Here is a 24802-nt window from a genome sequence, read left to right on the forward strand (position 1 = left end):
AGGCGACAGCTTCCTCCCCGCCCGGGGCCGCGCCTGCGCAGTACGGCGGACGCAGGCGGCGCGTCCCGGGCGGGGCGGCGGCGAGGCGGGCGGCGAAGCCGCAAGAACAAGGCCGGGCAGCACTGGGAGCCACAAACACAGATCTTTAATGCGATCAGACCGCGAGAGAACAGCACAGTCACGTACAGGCATCCCGAGAGCGCGCCCGCCGCCCCCCGGGCCCGCCCCGCCGCCCCCCGGGCCCCACTCTCCCCTCACCCGACACGGAGGTTACAAAAACAATACGTGAAACCGCGGAATTAGTTGTAAAAACGGACAGGGAAGGGGGGGGGGGGGGGGGGGGTCGCATGCACTAAGGACTAACACCGAGGGGCCGCCGGGAAACCAAAACCGTTAAGCAGCTTATCGGAGCCTCGAAGGGGAAAAACACCCGCGGGACCCTCCCCTCCACCCGACACACGCCTCTACAGCATTTACAGACACTTTCCTGCCTCCACCGCGTGGAAACGTTAGGAGTGAGCTGTCTTTAATTAAAAATACCTGCCTCACTGAGCTAACGAGCAGCAGCCAGGCTCGCGCCCTGCCAGCGCCCAGCTCGGTGGGCAGCAAGTGCTTTACTCACACAACTCTCACAAAATACCGATCCTCGGGGTCTCGCCTGTGGCTGGCACAGCAAGGCGGCCTTCCTCCCCTAGTGTAAAATAAACCTAGTTACAAATAAGCTAGTTACAATATGCAAATTCCTCCCACACGTGTTAGGACACAGCCGGTGCCTCGGTCCCAGAAGCAGTACACACCAACACGGGTAACTCCTTTCCTCGCCCTGCCCCTGGACTTCACTCCATCCCGAGTCACCTCTGCCCCTCGGCCACGTCCTGCCTGACTGGCCTTCAAAAACATACAGCAACACTTGTTTTGCAAGTTGGAAAACTCCACAGAGGAAGCTCTGACTGGAGCGCACAGTAAAGAGGCAGACTAGCTGTGGCTGTATTCCTCTATAGAAATCAGTCCAGATTTTCCACTATTTTGTTTACACCTGGTATCTGATCTGTCAAGGTACTAAAACCAGACTTGAGCACATCTTAGAGATGTGCTCCAGCTGACTTGGTCATCCTCACGAAGATGAACAGCTTTCAAAATAGGCAGATCGAGGCCAAATTTTGTCTGTCTTGACTTAGCTGGGCTAGTGAGGCAACTCTCAAATGCTGGAGACATAAAAATGAAGTGGCTAAGCGCTAAAAGGAAAAAAAAAACATTCTGAATTTCTTTTAACATATATAAACAGAAGGAAAAAGTAATTAAGTGAGAACCAGTGTTACTGGTGTGCTCACAAAGGGTCAGGTAGATCTTCTGAAAGGGCTGAAGCGTTACAAACGTCACGGCAGCTCAGGTCTCTGACCACAGCACTGCCCCTGCCTGCCGCGTTCGCTGGGTCAGGACAAACACAGTGTGTCAACCACTGGCCTGAATTGGAAACGATCCGTCCAAATGTATTTATTCCTACTAAAACAAAATCCTGTTAAACAGTACGTAACTGTGTCTCTACAAACTCACAGCTATCTGCCAAACAATAAAAATTCCAAACTACAAAAGATGAGTTGTATTCAGTAAATATAAATGGGAAATTTAGGCTTTGTGTAGAATGTTTATCAGACTATTTACAGTGCAACACAGATCGTTTGAGTTCAGATCTCGCCAGCTTCTCTCTCTTCTGATCTCTTGGAACGAGATTTGCCATTTGTGCTCTCGTGCCGCCTCTCAGAAGAGCTCTTCTCTTTTCTCTCTCTGTCTCGTGACTTTTCTCTTGAAGATCGATCTCTAGAAGATCTGAAGTACAAAGTAAACCGTCGCTATAAGCTTCACAACTAAAAGAATTTTCAAATATGCACAAAATGACATCATCTTTCCCTAAGAGGGCTGTGGCATAACACAAGTTTCTTACAGAAATGTGCCTAAGTACTGTGATGTCGGGAGTGGTGTCCCCCAAGACAGCAACTCTGGGCCCTCTCTGAGCTTTATGTAAGAGAACGCCAGTTTTGCAGCGCTAAGTGCAGGGCGCAGCCTTTGTTACTCTCTCCTTAGAGTGATCCTTTCAAACTGTTGCCACAGGGGCTCTCCAAGATCTTCCCTGGGCCCCTTATTAGTTTACTGGGCCATACTACAGTGTCTGCAATTTCTTCCTTGTCTATCACTCAGCTCTGTTTCTGTCTTCTGGAGTGGTTCTTCGTTATGCTCTAAGCTAGTGGCTTTCTGCTCAACTGCTTTAAATACCAACTGTATTCTTTGGACTCCAACGCTTGATCAGCCCTGGGCTTTTTACTTTGCATCCTGACAAGCGTTGTCCTTGGCAGCATCCTGGGTTCAAAGTCAGGATGACACAGATTTATATTCACAGCCCACAGCATGGGCTAATCTTTTCACAGCCTGCCCAAATGACAGCTACAGATTTTCAGCAGTGCTTCACTGTATCGGCCCACACAGAATTAAGCAGAAGGCTTCAGACTAGGTCCAATCTGAAGAGGCTGTTTTTCTGTATGATTCACGCCAGCTTATCGACTAGCAGCCTTCAAAAGGTGCTGATCCTGAATGAGCTCCAGAGGCCTACACCCCTTCAGAACCAGGCAGAGGCGTTCACAAACTGCATAGAGCCAGGACAGAAGGACCTGGCAGGTACCTTAGAGGTTCCAGTTTTCATTCATGTTAAGGTTTGGAAATACTGCACCACTGATATATTAAAACCTTACAGTATCATGTGAGCCATTTCATTTTCAATAAATTGTGTCATTTAACCAGAAGACAACATGAGTCTGATGAGATTAACGCTTTTCCTGTTCCCACAACAATGCCTCCTGCCCGTAGTCATCCTACCCCGAGATCTCCAGATCCTGGGACAGGCTCTCCATTTCCTTCTACAAGCGAGACCTCAGACCAGCAGAACCTGAATGCAGGTATCATTAATTCTTGAGGTGAAAACAGAAGCTATGCTCTTTCAGGAAACAGCGTTTTTCTGTTTGTTCTCTTGTTTTTGTTTTATTTTCTTAAACTGATCCTGGTCTCTCCCCAGTTCTCAGTAATTTTGTGAAAGTATGTCACCTAGCCAATCCCCCTACAATCTCGATGGGCTGAATTAAATGTGTTCAAGGTTTTCGAAGTAATCCCTTACCTGCTCTTTAGTAATAGTTATTACAGGGTCTTCCTCACTTCCTAATTGTCCAAACTTCTTTTCTTTATTTTTCATGTTCAAGACAGATTTAAAAAAGGACTTTAGTATCTCAGCCATTGGAGAATCAACAGTATTTACACCCCCCCTCAATTATTAACAGACTTATTTTTTTAGACCATTATTTCCCTCCCCTTCATCAGGAATCTTTAAAACCTGTTCTTACCCCTTTAGCTGAAGTGACACAAGACACACTGTAGGTTTGTTTCTAGAATTGTACTCGAGTGGTGGTGCCTAAGCAGGTGAGACCGTGCTAAAGCACTCTCCTAGGAGGAGCATTAAAAAAAAGCCAGATCTAACTTCAGCAAGCACCCAGTGATAGACTTGTTCCTAGGCTTAGAAGGGCTATAAGGAAACACAATGATTCCTTTCAATTTTTCTAATACTCCTACATATGCTTGCCTCATCCTTTGTCCAATACAGTGGGTGTTTTGCCAAGTTTCAGAAGAGACTTGAAGCCCTCCTTCGCACTATAGTGCTTCTCCTCAGCAACAGCAGAACGGTATACTCCTCCTCCTGGCTGACTTTTCCCCTCCCTCCAGTGCAGATTCCTAAAGAAATGTCCATCTCTCGACCAGCTGCCTTCTTACCCTAAATAGACAACTTCCCCCAGATCTCAAGTCATACACTTCCTTCCCCATGCCAACGCTGAAAGAAGCTGGGAAGTGGCCTCCCAGGTACTTGGCTTTTACTGGGGAGGCTCAGTTAGCTCAAGCAGGCCTTGGTGCTGCTTCTCATACAAGAAAGCCAGCAATTTCTCAAGGCTCAGTACTGAAAATGAGGAAACCAGTTCTATCTCCTAGACTCTCAAGCTGGGATCTCGCTGTTCAGTCACAGCCCTACTGCTCTCGTGGGAGGCCATCTATGAACGGCCACCAGGAAATCCTGCTTTGGCTCAGGAGCTGGTACAGGACACTGCTAACTCAAGAAACTGGTCATACTCCTGCTGGCTCTAAGGGACTGGGGAGGCTCACTGTGACTCCAAGGACTCCCCTTTCCAGAAGCACTCGTGTCAGGAATACATACTTGTGTTTTGAACTCCTGTCTCTGGACCCCCGTCGGTGACCTCTGCTGTGGCTGCGGGAACGGCTCCGGTGGCGTCTGTGTCGGTCTCGGGACCGGGAGCGAGACTTCCGCCGTTCACGGGAAGCTGATCTCGAGCGTCTTCGCCTCCTATCCCGAGACCGCGATCTGAAGAGGACACAGATTGCCTCAGACTCAGGAGATAGGCTGGATCTGTACACCTGAGCTCATCTCTCAGACACTCCCGAGTAACAAACATCCAGAGCACCAGCACTCAGCCCCCCCAGCCGCATCCCTGCCAACACAGAGGGCAGATCACCCACAGGGTGAGCATCTCCCTCCTGGGCCTCATGCTGCCCACAAAATGCCAATGGGTAAATCTGAGTTGCTGGGAAGCTTATATAAAAAGCTCCCATCATTAATGTAAGCATGTGCCAGTGCCTAGAGCAGAGCTTACCACCCGTGCCTCACTCAGAGTGAGGCCTGTATAAGTAGGAGAGAGGCCAAAGTAAGTGGCATGTGAAATTACCATAACCCATATGGCAGTCTGCCAAAGAGAGCCTCCCTTGTGAAAGTACTGTACTTTAGAAGCAGACTTGTTTCAATCTGCTCTAAAAACAAAACAAAGGATGCCAATGTTTAGGGAAAGCAGTAGAGAGGAAGATCTCCAGGTATGTTATCACCGAGAGCAGGCTGTCATACCACTAAGGCAAGCTCTTCACAGAGACGTGGGGGCTTTTATCTTGAATCTTTGTATTTTTACATCTGAGGTATTATATATGTAACAAATGTATTTCGGACATTAAAACTACAAAAGTGTATTAGGTATTTACTGAAAAATGCATCAAGTACATTCTTAGACTCATACTCTGGAGGCACACAGCCCCCTCTGTCCTGACCGGGCTAGCCACCATCGGCTTGACAGCCCCAACGGGTGACATTCAGTTGCACCGGACCACTGAGGTGCCTGAGCAGTAGTTCCCATTTCTTTCAGGGAGGAAAACAGACTGGGGCACTGAGTGAAATCCATTTGTGAGACTCAGGAAAAAACTCAGCAGCTAGACAGAAACACAAATAGGCCTTTAGGAGAACTGTAGGAGAACTGCACACTCACCTTCGACGATCTCTGTTTCTTGATCCAGACCTAGAAAGGAGAGGAAAGTTAAGCAAGAGAAGGTATGATATAGTCAGTGGGTTTTCAATAAAACCACCCATTCACCCTGGCAGCTCTTCTCAGGAACACAACAATACCCCAAGTAATATGTCCATTAAAAAAAAGCTTGCCATAAAACCATTAAAACATTTAATGATCTTCAGTTTGAAGGGCGGGAATGGGAATTTTTCAAAAACTGAAGAACTTTGTAGAAACACTAGTTTCTACATGCAGAGCTTCTTGTCAGAACAGATAAGGTCTACAAAGTAATTCAGTCTGTTAAAACACCACAACAAACCTTTCCAACTATAAGTTTGCTGTGCATATTTGATAGACACACTTTACCCTCTGCTGTCTAACATCAACTAGATCCCAACTGACATTTTCAAGTACCATTCTGCAGTCAGAAAGACACTTGACAGTTTTCTGATTTCAATTCCTTTGAGGTAGTTGCAGACTAAAAAGATTTTAATAAAGAGAAAATACAGGATTTTCTCACTCATCATATTTAACAAACATCAGATGGAAATTTGCATCGATTATTTTTTTTCTTGTTTGGGAAAGATGAGCTAGGAAAAAAAAAAGGAGACACAAACACAACAGAAAAGTAACTGTGATACACAGGAAATCCTTCATCCCAGACTTAGAAAGCAACTTGAGAACAATCATCCAAGTCTCACTATTCTTTCTCACATTTCCATGGCTTCGGAGTTCATGTACGGCACTCTAACCTTCACACTGTAAGCGTTAGCTTTTGACAGTCTGTAAATAACACTGTCACAATTCTTTCAACTTCTGAAGCAAAGTTACTCAGCACCACTTAAAATACTACTCCACGTGAAAGATACACCCTCACTCTTTCTCTACGGCCATGTCTTGGAGCCAGCCTACACCAAACCTTCACACACTGTCTGAACGGTCTCTTTGTGCTTTAACTGAGAAGCGACCAGTCTCCTTGTTTAGCGACTTAAGAGAATCACTCTTGTAACTGCTCCCATCTCCCCACTGCATACAGACTCACGGGCCATGTTCCAGTTACACAGTCACAGAGCTGTTCTGGCACTGTAACAGGAGACGCCACTGAAAGTTACACCCAGACAAAACTTTAAAAAGCAAGAGAAAAACACCTATTTTAATAATATAATTTAAAACCATACTTGGATAAGACAAGATTAAGACAATCAGTGTGCACTGACATTCCTTCACAATGAAATGGGATTGTTCAATCACGGTAGAAAGAAAAACACACACCCACAATTTAGAAGGGAATTCAGGTAGAAGGACTGTAAAAGAGGTAGAGCTGAACTTGGAGTCAGGCAAACGAACCACGCGCTGAGGCAACACACAAGACGACCAGATGAAGGAAAAGCTGATAAACCAGGAGAGCAAGGCAATAACCACACACCTCCTTTTTCATGTAACAGAACCTGACAGAGCAGCAGGACCTCCTGTAGATGCCTGGCAAGCAGCTGAATTTCTTTTGGTGGCTGTAATTACTCCAAGTTCTTAATGTTCTTTTCCTCCTGATCACTTTATTCTGAATCACCAGTGCACACATCCACACAAAGCCATTCCACATCGCCCTGAAAAACCTGGCTGCCCTTCCATGCCTATGATCTGATATCAGCAGGAGTTCACACAAACTCCCAATAATCACTTCCTAGTGCTAGACTCCAGAATTCAGGAAGCATCCAACAAAACAGCACTTTCCTTACTAGCCTGAATCAGTATACAGCAGGAGACAGAAGACTGATGTCCAGAGAAGTGAGAGGCTGAGCATATTTATTATTTCCCCCCACCTCTTTTTTGTCCCTGCATCACAGAGCCTATGTGCTAAGTTTCATAACCTGTGTTTTGTCCAACTTATTACAAAGGAAATCCCTTTGGCAACTCCACCTAGACTTGTTTGCAGGCGTACTCTGGAAGCAAATAGCGAGGTCTGCACTTCCAAGCATGCCATCACAGAATTTCAATCTTAAGAGATCACTGGGTGGCCAGCAGTCACCAGCAACACCAAACAACACAGGACTTGTGTTTATTTACCTCTAGGGGTGACAACCCCGTTCACTCATTCCTACATGGAAATCACAGTTTAGTTGCAAAATTAATAAAGTCTGTGAGAGCCAGAGTTTCACAAGTGACTCTACAGGTTTCCATAGTATGTCACAGCGCCTCTAAGTCACCAAAGACTTCTCAAAGTTAAGTGGTACTCCTTCCCTTACTGAGTAACACCGTGAGGATACGACAAGAAGAGTTATGAAGGAAATATATTTTCTGTGGTTCCTTAAAGTATTAAGCTCTGGTTAAGAGAGGCAGTCTGAAAGGCTGTAGAAGTCACCAAATAGGTTTTGATGGAAAAATGCCCCTGTAAGCATGGTGCTGTACAGCTCCCAGCAGAGAAGGTGCTGAGAAATCAAGAAATCTGGGCTCTAGTCCCAGTTCTGACACTGAGTGTCCACTGAGAAACCTATTTTCCTTCTTTGGATCAAGTTCTCATTTTGGAGAGGCAAATAACTAGACCTCCTCTGTATGGTAGTCCTGGCTCCTTCATAACACGCTTTTCTTCGGTATCTGAACAGAGGAGCATACAGATGCCTTCACACAGAGCGAAAGCAAAGGCTGGCCACAGTCTCTAAGTAGTGCCACATATGCAACCAGCAAGAACTCTGACTTTAGGCCGACGCAATGCAGTTCTTAAACCCTTTGGATTTAAAGCATTAAACAAACATTCAAAAGTGGTCCTCAAACCCCCTCATCAGATGCACCCATAGATGGGCTACCTGTGAACACAAGAGGCTTCTTAACTCTCACGAACTGAGGGCTCGGTGGTGGTTTGTTTTTTTTTTAAATGTCAAAAACAAAACCACAGACATGCCATAGGAGGAAGAAAGCCAGCATTCTGGGGAGATGCAGACCAACTAAGAGATCCAGAGGACTCTTCCTGAAGGCAACTCTGTTGAGCAATGAAATGACTTCCAGGAAGAGGCACCATGGAGACAGACACACTGACTCCAGGTTAGACATGGTCCTACCATGCATCAGAAAGAGCGTGCCATGAGGCAGCTGCATGGGATGACACCTCCTGTTTCATTTCTGCCTTTCTGTCCATAGCAACAACATACACCAGTGCCTTTCAATTAACTCCTGCACTCATCAGCCAGTTCCAGATTTCACAGCTCCCAAATATAACTGCATTATTGACAATCTTGCATGGATGCCAGAAAGGTGTGAGGCTCTACATGAAGTGCTGCAGTTCAGAAGAAAGCTGCAGCATGAACTGGCATTTCATGAGACACCAGGCAATCCACAGGGAGAGAGAACCCACGTAAAGCACCTTAAATGGAGAATGCATAACAGTTTGGGGCTTGCATCTTCACCAGTACACCAATACCACCAAGCTGCAGACCACAGAAAACCAAGCTTTGATGCTGGTACTTCTTTGCTAGCATTTCCAGCAACATATACCCAGAAGCCAGCCCCATCTTAGAGCATACTGGAGTTACGTATCTCATATGCCTCACACACGGGTGGCTGAAACTCACTCTTCAGTTGACACTAAGGGTCAAAAAAAGCTCTCCATAGGCAGCAAGGTTGGTTTTTTTGATGCAAGTAGTACAAGAGGAGAAACACATGAAGTAACTGGGGAGATGCTGCGACAATGAGAACAGCATTCCTATGCAGCCACCTTCTCTGCCTGACCACTGCAAATAACCACCCTCTCCACACCAGGCTGTTTAACTGAGCTGTTTACACACAAGATGCCTGTTCAGTTCTAGTACAGAAGAAACAGTTTTTCCAGTTCAGCTGGCAAGATGCAGAAGAGCTTGTCCTGAGAATACCAATGTTACAGCCACTCCCACTGCTCAAGGATTATACACGTATGAGCAGAAGGTGACACATACGGCCACAACCACCAGAAGCAGCCACTCTTTGGGATCCCTCGGATTTGGAAATGTTTTCCAAAGCTGTGCCAAAAACACCTCACTGTTATTGTAGAAACGTTTTGGAGCAAGACATGCAGGTCTGGCTCACAGATACCAGCTCCATTCTGTTGTCACCTCCTAGCCCAGAAGTGATGAGGGCTGTCCAGGGAATTTTTGCATGACTAGTGTCTTTTGAGCAGATCTAGCCCTCACTCATCTTAAACCTTCCCACACAGATGCACTGAGTGAGGGCATTTTATCCAGATTCAGATTCCCAAAGACAGGGACTAGACCAGTATAAGCCTGAAGACTATAAGGAGCTCACATCTTTCAGATACACAACAGAGGTTACAACAATACACATACAATCCCTCTAAGGTGGGGGGTTTGGGCATTTGTTTTTATCTTTAACTGAATGCCAAGGTGCTCACACAGCATCCGGAGCATGTCCCACAGCTACTCCAGCAGCAAATGCTGCTTTCCTGTAATGCTCAGATAAAAGAAATGAGACTACTTCAAAACTAACTTCACGAACCAGTTATCAGCTTCCACTTACCGTCTGCCCATTCTCTCCTCTCGTTCTCTCTCCTCTCTCCGTCTCAAACGATCCTGGTTTCTCTTCTCTTGCTTTTCCGCCACTGTTTTCTAGAAAAAAAAGTCCACATCATATTTCAGCCATATAGTAACAGGTTAGAGAGATCTGCAGGGAGACTATTCCAATAGCAAGACAAAGGTAGCAAGACAAAGAACCATTTCATTGCATTTTATGTGCTAGTCAAGATCTCTATCAAGGTTCTCATTTTCCTTACAACTTCACTAACATACATCAGTGCAAGAAAAGCCACTCCCTACTCTGCTATGAGTGCCTGTGCTTGAAGAAACAAGCCCGTAAGCTCTGAGGCAAGGGATTACTTCAGCATGAGTGCACACAACACACAATGAAACAGTGCCCTGGCCTTGTGCCAGCGATCAATCGGGGCACCGACCTCAATATACTGCCTAAGGAATAAGACATAGGAACCACAACTCTTACTCGAGCAGCCTAAAGGGCTCAGCTTGCAAGCAAGGTCAGTACCGCAACTCCATTACAAACCGTTTCAGAAAACTTCTAATTGCTCCAGCTACTGAAGGCCTTTTTCCACTGACAGCACTATGAGAAACTTCAGTTCAAGCATTTCATTAAGAGGTCTCAGCCAAAAAAACCCCAGCGACCAACTGCAGCCATATCAATGAGAAAAATACAGGTGACTGTACCAATGCTCCAAGGAATCAATGACAACAGTTGTCTGGTTTGACTAATTATGAGGGCACATATTTAGTTACCCAGAAATGACAGAACAGAACCCATGATGAGGCTAAGCAAACCTCCATTTGAAGTTTCAGGCATTCTGCAATCAGAAATTTCTGGGCTTTTACAAGCACTGTGCAAAGAGTTCCGTATTAATTTAATAGAAGCGTTGAATGTCTTTAAACTACAAGAAGGTTTAAAACAGAGATGATTACCCGCAGCTGATCCAGTTTCTCACGGATCTGAATGAAACCCAAGTGTAATTTGCCTCCAAAGTGGTCAGCGAGACGCCGGTCGTTGTCATGGAGACCCAGATATGCTGAACAGACTTCACACACACGCAGTTTCTGCTGCTGGAAGCTGGATGCAGGCATTGAATTTCGGTATTCTTCCTAAAGGGAGGCAAAAAGCCACGCAAATGTTAGGGAACCCTTATATAGTCACAACCCTCCAGGGAAACCCCTGCAAAGAATTGCACTGCTGCTTTCAAGAATCAAAAAAAACACCCTCAGTATAAAGGAGGTGACAAACACAATGCTTTGCAAGCACAGTTAACCTGTTATATCCCTGCAAGTGACTAGTGACCAAATATTTCGCAGCACAAATCCCTCCCTGACCCAGACAGCTCTCTTCACTAAATAAAAGTTTCTAAAAAGCTTTTCTTCATCTACCACACTACACTGCCAACTGCTTGCTGGCACATGGCTGAAACTGAAAAAGGAAGTGCTGGCAACACTGGAAAAGAGGTAGGACCCACCCAGCTGTTTGTCATGTACTCAGCCTAGCCCAGTCCACCATCACAATTCCTAGGAAAACCAATGCCATACCTCTGCCTCTTTCTTTTTTGCTCGGACTTTCTCCACTTCCATCAGGATCTTTTGAGACTCATCGACATTTCCTTCAGCTCCCAGCTGTTCAGCTTTAGCTAGGAGTTTTCCAATGTCTTCATTCAGCTCATGGACTTTCTCCGCCTAAAGAGAACAGTGTTTTTTAATAAGACAAAAAAACTTGCTAAAGCTTGCAGAATGACTCTTCCCTTTTTCTCTAAAAAATATTGTTTAATAAAAGCAGTCAGTGAATGATGACTATAAATCTCCAAAAGCCAAAGCAGTTCCAACAAAAAGGGATTGGTGGGCCAAGCACAGGCAATGCAGTCACAGACACATAGCAAAGAGAGAAACCGGACACAGAGGACATCATCAGCTCTACTGCAAACAGCGGCACGTTTCTGGCTTGCAGGACAGGACAGAGTCTGCAAAACCAGCTTCTCAAATGCTTTGTATGGTCCTGAAGAAGCAAGTTCCCAAAGAGGAAACTCCATGAGCATTTACTAAGTGAAAAGACAACAATCATGGGATGCATTTACTATTCTAAGCTACTACATTAACACCGAATAGTGTGTGGGGGGGAACCAATATGCTTTTATTGCCAAGCTAAAGCAACCTATTTTAGAGTTCATGTTTTACGCTACTACGGCCCTCTGAACCAGTAAGTTTGTCACAAGAACAGCCAGAGCAGCATTTGAGGATGGCTGGAGTCCACAAGGCCTTTGTGGAGCTTAACTTCCCAGTATCAACAGTGTCAGAGACAACAGAGCACCAGTGCTCTCACACAGACTTTCAGAACAAACGTTTAATGCGAGGACAATACCTTTGCAGACACTTCAGCACTGATCTCTTCCTGTGTCTCCGCCAGGCGTTTCTTGGCCAGTTCTGTTCTCCTATCACACTCTGCAATGAAGGATTCCAGGTGATCCATCGCCTGCATGTTCAGACAAAGAACTGTGAATAAAGTGCTCTCCGTGCCAGATCTAGCTTTGACAGCCAACAGCTAGCTGGTGCAATCCCTGTGTAATGCACAAACAACCTCAAGAACAGATGCCTTGAGAAAAAATATGACACTTTGCAGAAAAAGAAAAATTTGATCCCTGTCCTTAAGTCTGTCATCCATCTGGAACCTGACACAGTTCCTTTACTCTGACACGTAACAGGATGCTCACATGATGACTGCTTTGCACTGGAACTTTCAACACATAAGCAACAGGTGCAAAGACAAAAGCACTGGAATAACATAAAAAGGGAAGACAGAATTGTTCTTTCACTTGATGTGTTCCACTATAGAAAGCTAAATCTGGCAAAAGTGAAATCACAGAGCTGCCAGCTTTTAATGTCAGCTCTCCTGGGACAGGCCACCAGGTTACAATGACCTGGTACAAAGCAGCAGGTGTGGGATGCAAGGAATGCCAGAGGAGCCTCCCAGCTGGCTGGACTAATGGGGTTGCAAGGGCCATAATTACTTTTACAATTTCAAGTCAGGAATCAAGCCGGCATTCGGGTAGAGGCTGCACATTCTTGTCAGATAACACATCAAGTAACATGGCTAGCCAAAATGCCCACTGACTTCTATTGTTCAGCCAAATAACTTCAAGAGGCAGTTTCCACAAAAGTAACTAGAACTTCTCTGTACTCACATCCAGCTCAAAAAACAGATCTCTCTCTTTACTTGCAATCTCATAATCTGCTCGGAGTGCCAAGTCATGGATCTTTGTACATTCTCCCAGGTCCATTCGCTGTTGAAAAGAAAAAGAAAAATCAATGTAAGAACCCTCCATTATGGCAACAAGCAGCAGATACTTAACTCTTGTCAACCATATCATATCAAAATACAGCCTCTTTAGGAAGAAAAGCTTCATCTTAACCTGTCAGTAACAGAACTAGCCAGAAGAACAATGTGCTTGCTAGAACCCCTCTTTCAGGTGTTCCTGGAACAACATTAAAACACCCCAAATGGTTTAAGTCCAATTCTACTCCTGCTCTAGGTCACAGCACAGCCTTAGAAATTGCTGGGAGGGAGCTGGGAAGGCGCAGCATGCTGCAGCAACTCCTTTAACGTGCACCAACTCCAAATGCCTCCTATTACAGAGCTACAGCACAGCAAAACATACAGCTCTGTACCCTGTTTGAAGCTACCTGAAAAGCACATCTGTGTCAGGACCAGCCCTAGTAGCATATTCTATAGTAACATATAGAACCAAATCACAGAACACAGGCAGAATGTTTCCTGTCAAGAACAAGCAGACTTAGGGGAATAAGGGCTATGGCCAGCAGAAAAGCACAAACCCATACTCAGCAACAGACTCATAATCCTACAGCTAGCCCCTTCCCACATTCAGCTGCAGCCTGGAATTTTAAAAACCTACGCAGCAAAGCTAATTCCTATGCATAAGCCCATCTAATGAGAGACTTCTTGAGAGCATCTCCCTTCCCAGAAAGCTGACTTGCATGCTGCCCTTCCTTCCCATTGCCATCAATGCTATTTAAACTTGTTCTTTTTCTCCAACTTAGTAGTTAACCACCACACTGCTCTCAAAACATGGAAAGTGCATTTCAACATTATCAATACGTAACAGAGAACATTTATTCTTAAAAAAGAAAAATATGACATTTTGAAAGCCAAACTAATAAAAGGCCTAAGTGTTGAGCCACAGTACGAATGGCAGGGTACATGTCATGGCCAGCCATCCTCCTCTCTCCTGTCACTACCAGTCCCAAGGAGCCCAAACCTGAACGCAGAACAACAGGTGTCAACTCACTGAACTGCAGAAAACACTAAATACAGCTAAATCTGGATGGACACAGAATCCCTGTGGAACATCACAAGCTAGAGCTGGGGGTGCCAGGGTCACCTGTGTGAAGCATTGCACTCGGACAGCAGCAATGGTAGTGTTTAGAATGAAGCAAAGCAACTAAAGCAAGCTCCACCAGGTAATGCTCTGGGTTTCGGCAGTTACCTGTGTTATTAGCTTTTACTTTTTTAACAAAGAAAACAACTCTGGATGACTTGCCACTATTTAGTCTTCCTCATTTTGTTCAGATTTATCAGAAACAGGAGGCCATAGGCAGCAGGCTACAGAAACAGACGCTGTATCCAGGAATAAGTCCTGCTGAGCTCACTTAATGCTAGAAATCTAATGCCTACCAAAAAAAAGCATCTGGTACTTTCAGAGCTTGATCACATTTATCTTCAGGCAAGCCTCTTCAAAGAATGCTAGCAAACTATTGTTATTTTACCACAAAAATAACTTTCCATGATGTGACTTAAATCTTGTATAGTTATTCTACTGAGATCCCTTTCCAATATAGAGAGAAAATAGCAATATTAGATGTGATTGTCACAGATCAGAAAATATTCTTATCTGAACTCTTCTTGCAAGCTGAGCCACTAGCTCCACTTCAGAGAAGGGGCTCTAACCCACAACTTCAGAAGAGCCGACAGTGTGCTCCATATTCCTCTCCCTGTTTGTTAAAAGGCAACAAATCCCTCAACCTCTTCCTCTTGGCGAGAACATTCAGGTCTCACCGGCATACAAACCTCAAGTCTCCCTCCATGTCCTTGGAGATGATCTAGGTGCCTGGAGATTTTCACAGGTATTGCTCACCGCAGGTAAGATCACTAGCCCTTCGGTCTCAAAGACTCCTCTCGTCACAGGGAGGCCTGTCATCAAGTACTCACCCTTGCCAGCAGTGATCATGGCTTGCTCCAGTCAACACCCATGGCTGGTTTATAATACAGGTATTTGAGACAGGTAACCAGCAGAGCCTGAGTAAGGATTTAACTCCCCATACACACAAAGATTCAATACATTTACATGCCACTGATAATTACTCCTGCTCGCATTTGCTGAGCAATCCACATTCCGAGGTACCTCTTATGACCTCCACTAAACTGCTAACTCACCAGAAAGTCTACTTCTGTGAAGGCGGCTCTGTAATAGTATTCAGAGCTGCAGAGTTTCCCCCAAGTGAAAAAGGAAAGTGCAGACCCCCACGAAAACAATTCTGCAACCTACAAACTTCAGCTCACTCTTAACTCCCAGTGGGGAATACAGTACATTCCCTGAATGTAATTTCCAAGCTATGTTCTACCTGGGCAGCTTTCAGAATCATCTGTCCACTTATTAGTGGAGCTAAAATTCAGGATTACTAGCTGGTGCCATCTCTGAATGTGCTGCAGTACTTCCACTGACGGAAATATGCTTACCCTTAGCTGCAGAGCTAACTCAGTGCAGGCCACTAACAATCTAGATGACAAGACCCCTGACAACAGCACACAGGCATACTAAACTAACTTGTGTTCTCCCAGAATTTTCCTCCTTTCCCACGGAGAGCAAAGAGAACCATTGTAGCTTATTTAGTGACAAGTTTAGACAAGTTTCTGGGGTCAAAGGCTCTTATGACCAGAAACACCAGCACACAAACAAAGCAAACATCAACATGCCTGCTACAACTCTCAGGAATATTCCAGAGCTTTACTTACAGTCTGGACTCCTCTTACTCTGCACCTGAAGGTCAGTGAATGGGTCTCCATCACATTTCATCGAGCACAGCTACCCAAGGGATCCAGCTTCCTGCTCGTCTCCAATCAGCCTCCCGCTAAGGAATATCTGCACACATGAAGGATGCAGCAATAACAATGCCTTTGGGGGGAGGATGCAACATAACCAGCACCAGAAGGCTTGGAGCATCTGTTGGAAGTTTCCAAAAAGATCCAAGGTCCTGATTTCTGCAGTAATACACATCCAGAGACAGATCCAGCTGAGGCTGATTCACCCTCACAGCTCTTTCCTTAACGGAGCACTGTAAGATGCCAGTGAACCTGACCGAGATCACGAGGAAAGCCTGCACCTTCCAGTTAAGTTTCATTCTGTGCTGGTAGTGCTGACAGCTGAAATGCTGTTCCTGTTCCAGACATCACATGTTCTTTCAACACAGATCTGTAGCACCAATACTTTTTCTTGCCCCCCAAAAGCTGCTGACAGCAGTGTAGAGCTCCACAGCCACTTAAAGGCCACCACAAGATCACCACAAGACCATCTGAGTGATCCACAAGATCACCTTCACAGAAGCAGCCTTCCCTACTGCTCCCGCATGAGATTTCTGAGCATAAATTCCACAGCAAGAGGGAAGAGACAACTCACTGCAGACAAGTAACAACAGAAGCAAGAGCAACAGATTTCTCAATGTGCGTCTCCACCCCAGGAGACTCGTAACGAACACATCTGAACACCTTAAACTTCCTCCGTGCTTTGGCACTAGCTCCAACAGTCACGCACAGCACTTAATTGAACCCCTTTGACTCACCGTTTAACTTCTTCCTGGAAACGTGCCAGAGGAGGTAGAAGGCAGCCTGCATCTACAAAACATTGCTTGGGCCCCCCCCAAAATGTTGTAGAATCTCATGTTAAAAAAATATACCATAACCACAATGACCTGCATGAAGGATGGAGGTGGGCAGAAGGTGATTTAAGCAGCTTTAAAATTCTGAAATGAAAGTGAGGTGATACGGAGGCTGACGGAGCAATCGCTGGAAAATACATCTGAGCTTCAAATTAATAAAAAATAAATACAGAGTTATACAGAGGTTGGTATTCAACTCCTTCAATCTTATTCTGTAACAGCAGCCACTGAGAAGCTAAAGTTTGAGAATTCAGAGCCAAGGCAGATTTTGCTGAAGCTCTTTCTACTAGTGCTGTCAGAGCCTTGCTATCACAGCGGCAGGGAGGAAGGAGTGCCAGCCCTCCCCTTTGTTGGCAACCCACTGTGTCAAACCCAGCTCTTGAAATGACAGCAGGAAGGGCTATAAATAATGACAGTATCTTTAAACAATCTGGTTAAGTGGACGGACAATATGAATTGCCACAGTATTTAGTGTCAAACAGTGAGGGTAAAGATTGATTTCAAACATCCATATTCATCTCCATCGCGCAATTCAGTAACACAGCAACAATTACAAAAGACATGCGCTGTTTTCTTCTGACAGTCAGACTGCAACTTTCTTCTGGGAACCGAAACCGAATGCTTACTGCGCAAGATCTCACTGTTAAAAGCCTACGTCACCTTTTGCTCTCGGAGAGAGCATGCGAGCCAAACCTTTGAAAATTGGCCAGCTCTGTCCCCAGAGGACAGCAGCAAAGGAGCCGACCCAACTGTTTCAAACCAGTCAGGCAGCGTGACACACCACTCAGACCAACCAACAATAAAGACAAAGTCAGCCTGAGCTGTAACCTGCCATTAGCATGCCAACCAGTAACGATGAAAAAGCTGCCATTCCACCCTGAGAACAGCACATGGGTTGAGAGAGGAGACTGAAAAATCTCTGAGGATTAAGGATTATTGCAGCTGGTAAAAAGAAACTTTCTAACCTGAAGATGCAACAGTGAAATAGAGCACCCAGGACAGCAGGCTAGCTACAATCTTGTGACCTCCGCAGGCCAAGTTTCAGGCCCTAACCAACTCAAAAAGGTAAGAGAGAAATAATTTTGCAACTTGATGTGGGATTGTGAGAGAAAAAAACATTTCAAGCGAATCCTGAGTGCTCCTGACTTCAGAGGTTCCATACACAGGTCACAAAAACCAAAATTAAAACTGTGACTGCTCCTTGGGCACAGCAAGTCTGATCTCTCCTAAAAGTGACCCACAATGCACAGGCGAGCCCTGAAGAGCTGTACCAATGTCTGCCTCACCAGAATTCCTTATTACAGAGAATATACTTACTGTTCCGGCCAGGATATCATGAGGACAGCAATCCAGAAGGTGGCTCTTGCAAACACGATCGTCTGTAAACTTCACCCTTTGTCTGGTTTCATCTCCTGAAATTCATTTGTGGTTTTAAATAAGGAGACATTAGAATACCGATAAGAGAACAAAGACGTTGGTATGATCATTTCGCTTCAATATGCAGATTAAAATACTTGGTGTTCCTGCTCCCCAAAATTACTTGAAAAAAGCTTAGAGCGTAACAGGATATTCTGGAACACTTATAATTGGCAACAAACACTATTTTAGCATTTATTCATCCAGTACACCATGTTAAACACAGTGTTGGCGAGCCAAGTAACGTCCAAGGCCTGTCATCCATATAAAGAGACAGCACAGCCAGAAGAGAAAAAAGGAGACAGACAGTCTGGCTCGCAGCCAAAGCCTTCCCCCCCCCCCCCCCCCCCTTTTTTACTGAGGAAGGGGCAGGAGGTACCAAAACCCACGCTATCGGAAGGCCACGAATCACAAAACAGGGCTGTGCTGGACAGTTTTTATAGGCGACTGCTATTTGCTCATCTGATAATTAAAATATCGGTCCATTTGGTTTGAAAACCAAATATGCAGTGTGCTTTCCAAGGCCGTGCAAAGACGAATCTTGTAGGTCTTGGCCTGGAACACGAAGCGTGCTTCCCACCCACGTCCCACCCTCAGGAGACATTTTACACTCAGGAGCCACTTAAACAAGACAATATCAGAAAAGCAAAAAAATAAAAAATAAAAAAAGAAACAAAGTTAGTCAATACACACTGCGAGCTCCAACATATACTATACCCATCTGCATTCTTCAAGACCTCAGCTGCAGAATTTTATGCCCACTGTTGAAAAGTTTTAAAGGAAAAGTTTTCTTGCCCACACCTGCAGTAAGGAAGTCAGGGGAATGATACATAAAAGTAAAGGCAAAGTGGTAATGGTATGTGACAATTTTAAAGCTCATCTGTGTATATGACACAGGTATGTGTAATACTAAAGTATGAATATAGTTTAGGATTCACAAGCATCCAGGAATAATGTTGTGTCTACTGAAAATTGTTCTTTTTATTTTTTTTCTTTCTAAGCTACACTTTTAAAGTTACTTGTGAAAAAAAAGCAAACACTTTTTTTTTTTGTTATAACAGCTTTAAAAATTGGTTGTGACTCACGGCTCGATGAACATGAGGCTTTTCTGCAACTCCCTTGCAGATTGATGTAGGCAGGCAAAGATACACTGAACCTTTATAAATAAAATAGAGGGGCCACAATTGTTCAGTTTGTATGAAATAAAAATATGGGAAGCAATTCAATAGCAACTCAATACACGAAGAAAGAAAAGCACTTATTCACTTACGAAACGAAGTGCAAAGTACCTCAACAGCCCTACTAATGTGCCAAAGGGAATTTAAGTACTCAGCAAGTCGCAGAAGGGAGATACAAACCGCAGCGGGTACATATTTCGCAGAGGCTGTCACATTTCTTTTCTTGGACAACAACTACAACGGCCGGCTCCTGCAGGCACACCTACCTACACGCCTCTGTATGTACGGCGAGGCCTGGGCACGGAGCTTGCCCTAAAACCTCCGCGGCAGCCGGGGCCCGGAGCGGCGGGCTCCTCCCGGGGCTGGGCCACGCCGGGCGTTTTCTAGGGCCGGGGGCGAGGCGGGCTCCTCCGCCGGGCAGGCCTACCCCTACCGGGCTCCCTGTGCCGAGCTCGCTAGGCCGCCCCGAGGCGCGGCGAGGCCCCGGCCCGCCCAGGCGGCCGCCCCGCACCGCCCGTCGCGCCGCTCGCTTGGCGGGGGGCCGGGGGCCAGGCCGCGGCGGGTCGGGCTGGGGCTCCGGCTCTGGCCCGCCGCGTCCCCCGGCGCGGGCGGAGGCCGATCGCGCCCCAGGTCCGGAGCGGAGGCAGCGGCCGGGCCGGGCCGGGCCAGGCCCCGCGCGCGGCTGAGGCGGCCGCCAGGCCGCGGCGTTTCCTGCAGGCCCCGCCCGCCCCTACTCACCGTCCCGGGCCGTGCCCATGAGCTGGTCCAGCAGGGCCCGCATCTGGGCCTGGGCCGACATGGCGGGTGCGGGGCCGGGCCGCGGGGCGCGGCGGACGGGCGGCTCCGGCCTGGGCCTGGGCGGCGGCAGCGGCTCCGGCCTCGGCGGCGGCAGCGGCGACGCGCGGCGGGCGCTGGGCGGAAGCGGCCCCTCCCTCTGCCGCGCGGCATGCCGGGACGGGTAGTCCGCCGGCGGGGCGGGGCGCGGCGCCGGGGCTGGCGCCGGGGGGGCGGGAGCGGGGCCGGGGGGGCTGGCGGGGCCGGGGCTGGCGGGGTTCGGCAGCCGCTCCGCCCTGGCGCCGACGGCCGCCCGCTCCGGCTGCCTCGCCTCAGCGGGACGCCTCGTTAGCGGCGGCTGAGAAGGCCTCGGACAGGAGGACGGGCTGGGGCTTCCCCCGGGCCGGCTCCTCACTGGGCCGCTGCCATGGGCCCGGCCCCCATCAGCGGTGCTGCCCCCGTCTGCCCCGGCCTGTCCCCGGGGCTGGCCGAGTGGGGGCCCAGTAGCTGGGCCGCGGCGGCTGCCGGGCCGTGCCGAGCCGCGCCGGGCCGTGCCAGCCCATGGCGAGCCATGCCAAGCGATGTCGAGCCGTGCCAAACCGCGCAGAGCCGTGCCAGGCTGTGCCGAGCCCAGCCGCGCCGGGCGGGTGATGGCGGGTGATGGCGGGTGACGCCAGGGAGCAGACCGAAGGGTGCCCATGGCTTATCAGCTCCCACCCGCCGTGTTTGCCCGGCGGTGCCGGGGCAGGATGGCTGCTGCTCCTCCGCGGCGTTGCCGGTGTGTTTGGAGAGGGAAAGGGAACGCTGCGGAGCCGGTGCCAGTGCCCAGCTCGGCCCCCACAGGGTGCTCAGGGCTGCCGGCTCGGGCGGGGGGTGGGTGACAGCCGTGCTGGGTCTGTCACTCCTCACCAGCGCTGCACCGTGCCAGGGACTGGGGACCCCACCCCAGCGCTGGGGGACGGCTCAGCACAGGGCGCAGGGTGCTCAGGGCAGGGAGGGCTCCGAGGGAGCAGACCAGGAGCTGCGGTCACCGCGAGAGCAGGGGGACAGGGCAGCTCTGGAGCAGGGCTCTGGTTGTCCGACGGCCGGTGTCCCACTCCCTGAGCGTCCCCAGCACAGGCGGTGACAGGGTCTGGGTGCTCAGCCCTCGCCATCCTGGCCCTCCAGCCATCACAGGCAGCCTGTCCCTGGTGGTCCTGTGTCCCCAGCCACCCTGCATCCCCCAGCCATCTCCAATCCCCCAGCCATCTGTGACCCCTGGCCGTGCTCTGTGCTGCCCCAGATGGCCCCTCTGGCATGTCCCACTGCCAGAACAGAAGTGGCACCTCTGGCCACAGCCACCTCGGGACCCAAGCTGCCCACCGTCATCACCGTCCTCAGTCCCTCATGCACTGCGTGGGCCAGCATGGCCACAGGCCATAGCGGAGACACGGGGCACGCCAGACCCTGTCCACGGTGACAACGCTGCCATCCCAGGTGCTGTCCCTGCCGTGGGGCTGACCCAGCTGCTCTCCACACAGCATGTCCCCATCTCTGCATCCACAGGCGCTGCTTGGCAAGAGCCACCGGCCCTGGGCACACAGCCCCAGCACCCCCCGGGGAGCACAGCACCCTGAAGTGTCTCTCCTGCCAACTGTGCTGTCAGGGCCATGTCCTGCCACCTCAAAAGATTCCAAACCCCATCCTGGCGCTGGTCAGGGAGCCTCACGCCCACCCTAGGGAGGCATGAGGCTGGGGATGGGGGTCTGGACCCACACAGGGGCTGCACAACACCTGGAGGGAGCCCATGGAGAGGCTTTGCCCGCTGCAGCCACGGTGGCAGCGCCTGTTTGCAGAGGCATCGCTCGATACGCAGTATGTTCTTCAGAAGATCCCTACTCCAGGAGTCAAAATAGCATGAAATTTAATTTTACGCCTATTTGACAAAGCTTGATTTCGCCTCCAATCAGCGGGGAGATAAGAGCCCTCGGCACAAGTGTGCGGGCAGTTTGGCAGCTGGGGCTGCCGATTTAATAGGTGAATTTACAGGAACAACACTTGAAAATCCCCTGGCTAGTGAACCATTAAGGTGAGCCCTGCCTTCCGTCGCCGCGTCCCTCCCCGCGCCGCTCTCCCGTTGCTGGGTGCTAAAGCAAACCCCAGCTCTGTTTACCGAGTCTACTATTACAATACAGCTACCAAATATTTGCCAGCCGTCAGCTCGCTGCTCCGCTATAAATACTTCAGGCCCAGGTGGAGGGACGGGAAGGGGGAGCGGCGCGGGAGCCTATGCATGGCCGGGCGGCAGCGCCAAGGTGAGTGCCGAGCCGCGGCCCTGGGCGATGCCCTCCCGCACCCGGGCGTTTCTCCAGCTGAGGGTGGCAGCGGGGCAGGCTGGCTTTGTCGCTGGGGAGGCCCCGCTCCTCTCTCCCTGCACCCAGAGCTGTGTGGTGCCTCTGGAGGCTGAGCCCCTCACCACCCGCCCAGGGGCAGCACAGAGGCGGGACCGGGGGGTCCCTCGGTGGGGACAGCACAAAGAGGGACGCACGGTGACCACAGAGATGGCAACAGTGCTGTCTCAGGCTGGGTGCAGGGTCCAGCTTGGCATGGCAGGAGCAGGATTTGTCCCCCAGGATTTGTTCCGTGCCCCAAGACCCTCTCAGGGCCGGGGCTGGGGCAATGGCAGTCCCCGGCACGTGGCCAGGGGTGCCCTGCGGCAGGCAGGGCTGGGGACCCTGGGGCACAGGTAGCACTAACTAAGAGGGGCCTCATCCAGCCCAGCAAGACCCAGCTGTGGCGGTGTGGGGAGGTGGCCAGGTTCACCCCGTCGCAGGGGAACCTGCGGGGCCATTGTGTGGGCAGGGCACAGGGCTCAGCGTCCCAGGTGCTCAGCCCAGGGTGGCAGGGTGGGTGCTGAGCCCCATTCACCTCTACACACAGCCCCAGGGTGAAGGGGAACATCCCTCTGCCCCACAGCTCTGGGGGATGTCCCCGCTGCCCCATGGCTCATGGCTCAGGGGGAGGTCCCCATAGCCCTACATCCCATGACTTGGTGGGGACATCCCTGCTGCCCCATGTCCCACTGATCAGTGACGACATCCCTGCTGCCCTACACGCCATGACTTGGGGATGTTCCCATTGTCCCACATCCCATGGATTCGGGTAGACACCCCTGCTGCCCCATGTCCCATGGCTCGGTGGGGACATCCCTGCTGTCCCACATCTCATGACGTGGTGGGGACATGCCTACTGCCCCATGTCTCATGGCTTGGTGGGGATGACCCTGTCGCCTGGTGTCCCAGGGTTCAGTTAGGATATCCCCACTGCCCCATGTCCCATGGCTTGGCAGGGGATGATGTCCCCACTGCCCCATGTCCCACAAGTCAGGGGGTATGTCCCTGCTGCCCCATATCCCATGGCTTGCAGGGGATGTCCCCGCTGCCCTGCAGCCCCACCCTGGCCACAGCATGGCACGACACAGTCCCCCTGCTGCCTCAGGGCCAAGTGCCACTGCAGGGCAGCGGGTCGGGGATGGTGCTGGGGTGTGTGCCACCCTCACCCCGCTGTCACTGCCTGCAGGGTGAGTCCGGGCGCCGGGGTGCCCCTGCGCGCTGACATGGCTACGGGCGTCATCCGGCCCCTGGCCGAGCTGCGGCTGCCCTCACCCTTCCCGCATGGCCTGCTGCTGCCCACACACCCCGAGCCCAACTTCCCTGACCTCTCTGAAGAGGAGGAGGAGGAGGAGGAAGAGGAGGAGGAGGAAGAGGAGGCAGCAGAGGAGAGTGTGAGGCCAGAGCTGGCCGTCCCCACTGATGCCGAGACCACCCTGCAGCTCCTCAAGTTTTCAGAGCTGATCAGCTACGACATCCAGCGGTACTTCGGGCGGCGTGGCCAGGAGGAGGCCGCTGGCAGCCGTGGCGTGCCCGAGGACTGCGGCTCGCCCCGGCACACCGAGGCCCAGCCCGAGGCCGTGGCACCGCGGGGCGGACCCGGGGCTGTGCACAGGCTGGGGCCACTGGCCGAGCTCTTTGAGTACGGCGTGCACCGGTGCCTGCCATCCCGTGCAGCCGGCGGCAAGACGCAACGGCTGGAGAGGAAATACGGCCACATCACTCCCATGCACCGGAGGAAGCTGCCGCCCTCCTTCTGGAGGGAGCCGGGCCCCGGCACTGCCGGCCTCCTCCACACCAGCACCCCTGACTTCAGCGACCTCCTGGCCAACTGGACGGTGGAGCCGGGGCTGGAGCTGCCAGGCGCCGGGCAGGAGCTGCCACCTGAGCCGGGCCACCCGGAGCTGGAGGCCGAGCCCTTCGCTGGGCTGTGACCCCACCATGGCCCTGGGGGCCCCTGGCCCCGCCACGTGCCGCCCGGTTAATGATAAACCTGGCAGCCCCAGTGCCAGCGCCAGGGTACCTGGAGCCGCTGGGTCAGAACCGGTGACGGGATGAGTGAATAAATGACTCCCGCCAGGCACCGGAGCGTGCCGTGTCCTTTGCCACCCACCACCGCGGTGTCCCTGCTGCCAGTGACAAAGGGCTGCTGCTTGGCGTGGGCCTCGGGGGGCCACTGGCCGCCCTGGCAGCAGGAAGAGGAGGGAAGCGCGGTGCCGTCA

The 24802-nt window shown here is 50.1% G+C and overlaps 2 protein-coding genes across 8 annotated transcripts; one reads left to right on the forward strand and one right to left on the reverse strand.

The window, feature by feature from the left end:
- Nucleotides 1-124: 124 nt before the first annotated feature.
- LUC7L (LUC7 like) lies at nt 125-20335 on the reverse strand. 7 transcript variants are annotated; one of them, XM_074841452.1, is made up of 11 exons: nt 20176-20335; nt 18161-18255; nt 13078-13176; nt 12258-12368; nt 11435-11578; nt 10823-10999; nt 9876-9964; nt 5358-5387; nt 4247-4411; nt 1663-1827; nt 125-691 (listed from the first exon to the last, which is right to left on the reverse strand). In XM_074841452.1, exons 1-10 carry the CDS (start codon nt 20234-20236, stop codon nt 1686-1688), a joined length of 1113 nt encoding a protein of 370 aa, XP_074697553.1. In that variant the 5' UTR covers nt 20237-20335; the 3' UTR covers nt 125-691; nt 1663-1685. The 7 variants fall into 7 exon arrangements, with proteins under 7 accessions (XP_074697553.1, XP_074697558.1, XP_074697554.1 ...); XM_074841457.1 differs by adding an exon at nt 19345-19415 and having other exon boundaries at nt 125-1827; nt 20176-20331; XM_074841453.1 differs by adding an exon at nt 18977-19415 and having other exon boundaries at nt 125-1827; nt 20176-20241.
- A 2027-nt stretch (nt 20336-22362) lies between these two features.
- Nucleotides 22363-24662, forward strand: PERCC1 (proline and glutamate rich with coiled coil 1). Its single transcript, XM_074840472.1, has 2 exons — nt 22363-22505; nt 23770-24662. Exons 1-2 carry the CDS (start codon nt 22480-22482, stop codon nt 24512-24514), a joined length of 771 nt encoding a protein of 256 aa, XP_074696573.1. The 5' UTR covers nt 22363-22479; the 3' UTR covers nt 24515-24662.
- The last annotated feature ends 140 nt before the right edge of the window (nt 24663-24802 follow it).

This window comes from Strix aluco, chromosome 15 (assembly GCF_031877795.1).
Source record: "Strix aluco isolate bStrAlu1 chromosome 15, bStrAlu1.hap1, whole genome shotgun sequence".
NCBI classification, from domain to species: domain Eukaryota; kingdom Metazoa; phylum Chordata; class Aves; order Strigiformes; family Strigidae; genus Strix; species Strix aluco.